We start from the raw sequence: 9,622 nt of genomic DNA on the forward strand, positions 1-9,622 counted from the left end.
CCACAGGCTTGTATGTTTGAATACTTGGTCTCCAGTTGGTAGAAATGTTTGGGAAGGACCAGGAGGTGTGGCCTTTTGGGAGGATGTATGCCATTGTTGGTGGGCTTGGGGTTTCTAAAGCCCACGCCATTCCTACTTTGCTCCCTCTCTCCCTTGTGCCTGTGGAACAAGAAGTATGCTCTTAGCTGCTGCTCCAGCACCATGCCTTCCTCCCTATTGCCATGCTCCCTGCTGTGATGGTCATGGACTCATCCTCTGAAGCTGTAAGCTTCTGATAAACTCTTTCTGCTACAAGCTGCCTTGGTCATGGTGTCTTAGCACAGCAAGAGAAAAATAACTAAGGCATCCTATATACAATATGTCCTCTACACTGGAAAATATTAACCATCTTACCAATGAGGATAGGAATCTGAAGCAGAGAGAAATATATATAAATAAACTTGTTAAGCTAACCCTTGTGATCCTCACTGCTTCTCCACAGAATTAGCCCTCCCACCCCTCAGCCTTGACACGTTTTCAAAGATTGTACTCTTTAAGTCAGTGTATATGTGAACCTCACTTCTTTGACTCTTACGTGTGATGCCACACCATGTAAAACTTATTTTAGTAAATATATGTGTAATTTACTTCTGCTATCTATCTTGTGTCTCTTTCATTATTGGGCCCAGATAAAAATTGTAAGATAGCAATAGTAAAAATGTGCCTTCCCTATAACCATTTACCAGACACTGAGCTGAATGTTAGACACATTCCTCCTTGTTTTTCATGTCAGTCTTTGGAAGTGGGGAATCATTGTCTTGTTTCACAAACAGGTAAACAAAGAGTCAGAGATTTTGAGAGACTTTCCAGGTTCACACAGCTATTCAAGGAAGGATTTGGATGTGAACCCATGTCTATCTCAGCCTCTGTATGAACTTGGCCTGCAGTGATTCTGCATTCATGCCTCTGTGAAAGTGGCATCTTCTAAAGGAAGAGGATGTTGTACAACATACAGAATGTTTATGTGTTGTTACCTCCAAATTACAGGTTGAAATCTAAATTCCCTGTGTAAGGCTACAGGGAGAGAAAATTCCAGGAGGAAGTGTGGTCACTGGTATGGAGTCATTGTACTCTGCCATCTGAGGATACTGCCAAAGGCACAGCCCCATGCCACCTAGGAAAGGGCCCTCACTAGAACCTGACCACATGGCACTCTGATCTTGAATGTCCAGCTTCCCAATCTGAACAATCCATTTTGGCTGTTTGTGCATCTCCAGTCTATGGCCCATGCTATGGCAGCCCTAACCAATGGCATGGTTAACACAGAGTAAGATATATGGGAGAAGTAAGGTTAGTGCCTTCAGATTTTGGGTTATTTTTCCCCTGAATGATCTTCATTTACGCTTCATCTTACAACATTTAAATCAGATTTTTGCCTGATGTATAAAATCATGAAATGATACATGCTAATGGGGAGACATGAGAAGCTTTAATAGGTTTACCTTGCTGAAATGATTTATCTTCCTGCCTTCACCTCTTCAGTGCTGGGATCACAAATGTGTACCACCATACCTATGGTGTGTGTTTTGGGAGGAGGCGTATGCATGCATGTGGAGATGTTGTGTGACACTATTCCTGGGGAGATATGAACACACAACTATTCACCCCACATAGGGAGTCAAGAGCAAACCAAATTAACAATTTCACCACAGACAACCATGGAAAAGCCTAGAGTTTAGTGAGCTAGTGACATGAGAATGGGTGAGGGGTTACATAGAGAAGCAGGAATGACTCGAAGGCAGCTGTATTAGCAGAAGGCCTATGCAAGCAGGGATGCATCTCCATCTGCAACCCTGAAGCTCTTTACACGACTTCCTGGCAGATCAACAGGGGACACATGACAGGCTCCACTAACAGTTGTTAACTGCTTCTATAATTCTGAGGAGAGGCCCTGGTGAGTCTTGCCATGGTTTCAGCTTCCTGGGCAGACTGAAGTTCATTTACTTTCTGAGTCTCATGAACCTCCATCTCCTTCCTTATGGAAATGTTTCAATTTAGAAGAAACTGCTGTGTAAGAGGAGGGCAGAACAGCCTCACTTGTTCCTCAGACACCATCCACACTAATTTTTGAGACAGTGCCTGTCACTAGTCCAGGACTCACCAGGACTTGCCTAGACTCGCTGGCCCTTAAGCCCAGGAATCCTGCTGTTTCAGCACCACTGGTTCTGGATGTACAAGCCTATCTCACTATGAATAGTCTTTTCATGTTGGGTCCTTATGGCTGTAGTCAAGCACTTTACTGGCAGAGATATCTCTTAGCCTTCTACCATGTCTGGTTATATGCAGTGTTGGAGGTCAAACTGAGGGCGTCACACACACTAGACAAACACTCTGCAAACTGAGCTGCATCCCAGCCCCAAAGCTGCTGGCTGCAGATTTCCTTACGTATTCATCAACTCCGGACAGGGGCTCTTCATCACCTGGCAACTGGGAACAGTGCTACAGTAAAGCTGGGAGAGCAGACAGTTCACGGAGTGGGATTGCTGGACGATAAGGTACTTCAAGTTTCCACTGTTCTCGGGAACTACACACTGCTTCCATACAGGAGATCACTATTGCACAATGAGAAGGAAGGCTCACTTGAGGAAGCAGAAAAAAGACTAAACATTTAGAGAATGTTGGGTGGTCTGAGAGATTTGAGCATGTGGCTTGTCAAAAGAAACCTAGGCTGGAGGGTGCAACCCATCCATACTGTGGAAGATGGCTCATGCACTTGTGTGTTCCCACACTGGACCCTAAGGCCACTACCTCCTGTGTCTCAGCTCCCTAGTCAGCCAGGCTGACCTACTGGGCTAACCTTATGCCTTCCCAAACACAGCCTCAGCACTGGATGTTTTGAGTCGTATTCCCGAGCCCTCATTTCTTTGTCCATGAACCAGAAAAGAACATGGAGGGTGCCTAGCGTCTTCCAGTGCAGGATGAAGGCTTCCAAGGAAAGTTCTTTCCCTCTCTGCTCTCCCACACCAATGGCAACATCTTGTCAAGGGTGAGGGAAGGTGAACACACTGGGGTAGAGGCTTAATAGATGAAAAACTCAAATCGATAGAAATCTTAACTTCCTGCTCAGCCCTCTGTAAATACTCACTGTGTTCCTGGAACAATATCTTTCCAGGAAGGTCTACATGTGGTCGTTCTACCTGCATAAATAGGAAGTCAGAACTCACTCTTGCTGAGGCTCTGCTGGAGGTGCCTGCCTGTAAGGAGTCCTGCTTGCCACAATGGTGGGTGACTAATTTCATACATAGGACTTCTTTCAGTCTTCAGCTGAAAATGGTTCTTTTCTGAGAGTGTCTGTTCTATGAGGCAGAATCAGGAATGAATGGGGCTCCCCACAGAAGGAGAAGAGGAAGGAAGCAGAAGCTGAGGAGGAGAGCCACATGAGGGTGGAGAGGGCCTCAGGAAGGGACCCTTGCCTCACCTCAGGACAAATGTACACTATGAAACCCTCCTCAGACAGAGCTGGAGGGGTAGGACAGTGGTGGGTGGTGTCCTCCCTATCTGTACTCAGACCCCGTCTTCCCACCCTCCTCCTGTGTGTGTGTGTGTGTGTGTGTGTGTGTGTGTGTGTGTGTGATGTCTCTTTATTGCCCTTGCTACTTTTATAGTGTGACTTTATGTTCCTCATTGTTATAGTGAAATTATTTCATACATTATTTTCCAAAGTTTGATACCATCTTAGCTTCACTTATTTAGTCATGGAAACACTAAAATCTCTTTTATCCTTAAAATGATATGATTTCTATATTTTCTGTACTAACTTTAAAATATTATTATTATAAAACTTAATTTTAGGTCCTTTAAGGAAACATTTAAATTAGCTTAATACAGAATATGTCTTCCCATCAAACTTTGAGCAACCACTCTCCCAAGACTATATGAGAACTATAGGAAAAGGAAGAGCCAGGGCAGAGGGCACGTGGGAGAAACTCCGGAGGTGGAAAGGCCTCTTCCATGTCAAAGGGCACGAGGACGATGAGCCCTGGCACAAGAGCCCCCAAGCCTCTGAGAACAAGCCAGGACAGCGTGGGAGAGCTGCTGCTGCTGCAGGAAGACCCTGCCTCAGCCAGTGATGAGGCTCCCAGCATCCTCCTTCCCACTCCCAGCCCGCAGCCAGCCACTCTCACAGTGAACTTGCTTTTTTGCGGGGAGGAGGGCTGGTTTTGGCATGGGGTTTCTCACCGTAGTCAGTCCTGGCTCTCCTGGAACTCACTCTGTAGACCAGGCTGAAACTCAGATCCACCTGCCTCTGCCTCCTGAGTGCTGGGATAAAAGGCGTGCGCCACCACCCCCAACAGACTTTTCTTCTTCCTGACGGTCTTATGTCTTAGTCCCTGACTGCCAGGCTAGGGTACCTGGCAGTTGCTCCACACTCTACCCTTCCTGCCAGATTTCAGCGGGGATCTTATAGGACACTCAGTCAAGCATGACCTTCAAGAATCACTCATTCTCCACTCCCAACCTTTCCCTGCATTACAGAAAGCTCTGCTGGGCAGCCTCCTGTTCCTTGCTATCTTGGTGACAGCATGCAATGCAGCCTGCACTTTTCAACGACATAAGACTCTTTCAAACCGATCGCCTGATGGTAAGTCCTGGGTTTTCCAGTATTTTTAATGCCATTCCATCCTGGTAGATAAAACCTGTAGATATGACCTAGTATATATGGCAGATGGGGAAGGCTTGGGATATATATATACACTGGAAGAAGGATTTGTGAAGATACAGAAACAGAGTAAGGAGGTTGTTCTCAGTTTAGCTAGATGAGCTCTGAAACACCACAATCAGGCCCCATTTAAGAACAGCTGAATGAGAACCTCTGGGGCTGGAGGTACCCATTAAAAGCTTTTTGATTTTCACATGCAGTCAGGGTTAAGAAGCAGCATTCAAATTTTAATGTACATGATCACCCCTGCAATCTTGTTTAAATGTAGTGCAGGCCTGCATGCATGGGTGGGTGGGTGTGTGCATGCATGCTTGTGGTGTGAATTTTGCTGGAGAATCTCCAGCAACTAGTACTTTAATACTGTACTAGTTTCATTTTGTTGCTGTGATGAAACACTATAATCAAAAGAAATTTAGGGGAGGAAAGGATTTATTTGCTTTTCACTTCTAGACCACAGTCCATTGTTGAGAGAAGTCAGGAGGAAAAACTCAAGTAAGAACTTAAAAAAGTATTCCTTGGATGACATTAGGCTGTGTGAAGTTGACAATTAAAACCATATATGATGGGACTGGAGAGATGGCTCAGGGGTTAAGAACACTGGCTCAGCACCCACATAGCAGCTTACAACTGTTGGTAATTCCAGTTCCAGGGCATCTAGTGCCCTCCTCTGCTCTCTGAAGATATGATGCAGTAGCCTTACATACATGTGGGTGCACTACTCTTACATACCTGCAGGAGAAAAATTCATATCCATAAAATAAACATAATTTTTTAAAGTTCAATACAATTCTTGGGTACATAGGAAGTTCAGTGCCAGCCTAGAATACATGATGTGCCCACCCCACCCCCAAAACAAAACAAAACAAATAAAAATAAAAATGAAGTAAACAAGAAAGTCTGGGCTCCAGCCACGGATTCTGATTTTGTTTTCTTGGATGAGGATCAGGAACAGAGGGCTTGCTTGTTTATTTGCTGCTGGGAATTAAACCCAGGGCTCTGTACATTTTCAATACTTGTTCTACCACTGGGCTACATCCCAGTCTGTGGGTGATTTTTAAGTACTCACAGTGCTTCACATGTGCACCCTGGCCTGAGAATTAGTGATACAAACCAATGCTAGTAGAGAAGTGAGCATTTTATTCAGGACAACCAGAGAGAACTCACTGGGCCCCCTTTGCCAGTCACTCCTAATAGCTACTGGATTAAAAAGGAAGGACTTATTTATTCTTCAATGCCTGTTCTGAAATACAATCTAGAAAGGATTTAAGCTCACTTTAAAAAAACATAATCAGAACCCTGGGCATGGTAGCTCAGGCCTTTAAACCACAGCAGAGACAGTTGAGTTGGAGGACAACCTGCTCTACACAGTGATTTCCAGGCTAGCCAAGGCTGCATAGAAACACCTTGTCTATAAAAACAAACAAAAACAAAGACACTCTCCAAGGCAGGTGCTTTAGTGTGCTGGGTTTTGGCCATCTTGACTCAAAAGCACTGTCTCTGACAGCTCTACAATTGTCCATCATCATGTGCCAGTGGCTGGCTCAGTGTCCCTACAAGCTTTGTTCCTATGGTGTGACCTGGGGATTTGTATCATTTTAGAATGCCTGGATTCTGATGGTAGCAAACACGGTGTGGGCACTTACTGGACAATCAACTGTACGAAGTGTTACTGTGAAAAAGATGGAATTAATTGCTGCTCCCAGTAAGTCTCAACCACTGATTCTGGAGGGTCCCATATAAACACTCTTCAGAGTCTCTGCTTTGTTTTGTTTTATGTTTGGTCAAAGTCTCCTTAAGTTATCCTGCTGTCAAACTCCAGGGCTCAAGAGATCCTGCTACCTCAGTCTCCTATGTAAGCTGAGTGTGATGTGAGCACTGTGTGAGAAGCATAGACAGGTTGGCGTCTATCTACAAGATCAGAATTTATTGAATAACAGCAAATTCATAAGCTACATCGATTTCTTTTCAACAGAAAATTACATTTATTTGTGTGTGTGTGTGTGTGTGTGTGTGTGTGTGTGTGTGTGTGTTTGGTTTAGGGGCTACAGTTTGCCAAGCAGTCCCAATTTCCCATGATACCTAGTCACTGGCAAACAGATTTTTCTTTATAACAACTTTAATTACTACCATTAACTCTCAGATCATGCTTTACACACAGTAAGTGTATGTATGTACGTATGCATGTATGTAGGTTACAAAATGGCTATAGAAAGCTGACAGAGCACAGCAGAGTTGGAAGGGCTGAAAAGGGGCTGGAGGCAGGCGGGAATATGATAGAGATGCAAAGAGAATCTGTTGGAGGTGCACCTAGAGGGGACCTCAGGGTCGAGCTGCCCAGTGAGGAGGTGGACTACTGAAGCCACACAGGCTAACTAATGAGTCCAGAAGGACCCACAGGTGGACGAGCTGTCAGCTGCTTAGCAGCAGGAACTGAGACAAACTGCAGCCCAGGGAGACTCTGGAGTTCTCCTCTTTCAGCCCTCCCCCTTTAAAAACACATTAGTGTAAACATGTGTCTGTGATTCAGTGGGAGTCGTGCTTGAGGAGGTCAGAGGACAACTTTCTGGAATCATTTCTCTCCACATTTATATGGGCCCCTGCCTGGGACACAATCCTTTTGATTTCTAAGTTGTTCATCAGTGAGTCTTGTGGGTGGTGCTGGGTGGATGGATGGTGCTGCTTACACGCAGGACAAGTGTAAAGTCATCCTGCCTCCTCCTCTGAACACAAACTAAATGAAATGCAGCTTAAAAGCAGATTCCTCCACAGCAAGGCATGGCCTGAAAGCTACTGTGTTTCATAATATGGAGTAATTTAGAGCAGGGCAGACTAGATCTCAACACTGGAACTACAGGCAGTGCCACTGTGCCAACCGTTTTGTTGTTGTTTGTTTTTGTTTTGAGAAAGGGTCTTGAGTAGCCCTGGCTGGCCTCAAACTTACTCTGGGCCATGAAGGTTTTGGTTGAGTGCCCAGTGCCCTGGTCAACTGTGAGAAGACATCCTGCCATCTTCTCCCTGCATGGTCCACTGAGGGCTGCAAATTCAGATGTCCTGTGGACCAGAAAAATTGAGATCAATGAATGGTTTCAATAACGAGGGGAAGAAGACTGAAATGTCTTTTTCCTTTAGGATAAAATTCTAGGTCTTCTTAATACTGACACATTGTTACAGAACACACCGAAATGGCCTCTTTTATATACTCTGGGCAGGCAGCTTGTTTTGTTCTTGGTTTTTAAAAAAGATTTATTTTAGCTGGGTGGTGGTGACACATGACTTTAATCCCAGCACTCAGGAAGCAGAGGCAAGCGGGTCTCTGTGAGTTCAAGGCAAACCTGGTCTACAAAAGGAGTTCCAGAGCAGCCAGGGCAGTTACAGAGAAATCCTGTCTCAAACAAATAAACAAAGAAAACAACAAAAAAAAAAGAAAAGAAAAAAAGGTTTATTTTATTATTTATTTACATATATATGTGTATGTATGTATGTATGTATGTATGTATGTATGTATGTATGTGTGGCTGTATACACACATACATGCAAGACCATGAAGGCCAGAAGGTGTTGACTCCCCTGGAACTGGAGTTATAGGCATTTGTGGGTCACCAGCCATGGGTGCTGAGAACTGAACTCCCATCCTCTGAAGAGCAGCAGGTGCTTTTAACCACTGAACACATTTCTCCAGGCTTTAGCTTTGTTTTCTGAGACAAGGGCTCCCTAATCTACACTGGCCTCAAACTCACAGTGTAGCTGAGGCTAGTCTTGAATCTGATCTTCCTGCCTCTACCTCCAAGTGCTGTGTGCCACCTTGTCTGGCTATGGCAGGGCAATTTAAATCTCAAGTCTTTAGATGGTCTTTGAGGGAAATGATTCCTAAAAATTGTGTGTGCCCCGGGTTTTCCCAGGAAGGTTTGCTCCGTGGCTTCTTCCTGGGTCCCACAACCCTGGCCAGGGATGGCTCTCTGCTCCGTTGGTGGGATGAGCTCCTCTTCTAACCAGACACCACACAGGGCTGGGACCACCCTTCCCCTTCCATGGTCCAGCACCATTACTGTGGACCACTCCCTGAACAGGGAGGATGGGAAGGGCAAGGCTAGTAAACGCTTTGCTGTTCCAGAGTCACCCAGACCTGCTCCTGAGTCTGTCAGAACATCCTGGTGTCCTTCAGTGCATGCAGGGTAAAATACAGGACCCACATTAGGAATGGTCTCTGTGACCCCATGGCACAGACAGGTACAGATGCCTGGAGTCTACACTTGGGACATTAACAGCCCAAAGAAGCCCTTAAATCAGTGAGGGGAGCCCCAGGCAATTGGAGTGTGTGTGATCTGCTTCTTGCACAGAGCATGTCTGAGCAGCAGGGCTGGGTGAGTAAGTGTCTTTTCCCTTCTAACAGATCTTATCTTGTCTCATTGACAGAATCCTTATGCCCACGGGCTATGACAAAGAGAAGTGTAAGACAATATTCCATCAAGATATGTGCAAATATACCGTGGTGGAAAAGAACAACGAAGCAAAGTTCTGTCGTGTTGATAGTTGGGTATTGTAAATGTACTTCTAGTGGGCCCCAAAGTTGAGCAACATTTGAATATTTGTATGATTTAAATTTACCAATTGTAGCCTGGGTGGTGGTGGCCTGTAATCCCAGCACTGGAGGCAGAGGCAAGCGGATCTCATGCCAGCCTGGTCTCTAGAGGGAGACACAGAGAGACACTGTCTTGAAAAACTCAAATAAATAAATAAATTTGCCAATTATGTTTGTATTAAATTAATGCATGTTATAAATCAAACAAACATTTAAAGGAGACAAAAGGAAAACCAAACATGTTTTTAAAAAATCAACCCAACAATAACAGTTACAAGTTATAGCTCTAGGATTAGTTATGTGTGGCACACAGCCCATCTAAAACAGACTGACTTGAAAGTGTC

General features: G+C 44.9%; 1 protein-coding gene across 1 annotated transcript; it reads left to right on the forward strand.

The window, feature by feature from the left end:
- The first annotated feature begins 4,011 nt into the window (after positions 1 to 4,011).
- Positions 4,012 to 9,378, forward strand: Msmb (microseminoprotein beta). The gene is made up of 4 exons (XM_059273133.1): positions 4,012 to 4,164; positions 4,516 to 4,621; positions 6,299 to 6,401; positions 9,113 to 9,378. The coding sequence occupies exons 1-4, from the start codon at positions 4,012 to 4,014 to the stop codon at positions 9,240 to 9,242; spliced, it is 492 nt and encodes a 163-aa protein (XP_059129116.1). The 3' UTR covers positions 9,243 to 9,378.
- Positions 9,379 to 9,622: the final 244 nt, after the last annotated feature.

The sequence above is a fragment of the Peromyscus eremicus genome, chromosome 9, assembly GCF_949786415.1.
Source record: "Peromyscus eremicus chromosome 9, PerEre_H2_v1, whole genome shotgun sequence".
Taxonomy (NCBI): Eukaryota; Metazoa; Chordata; class Mammalia; order Rodentia; family Cricetidae; genus Peromyscus; species Peromyscus eremicus.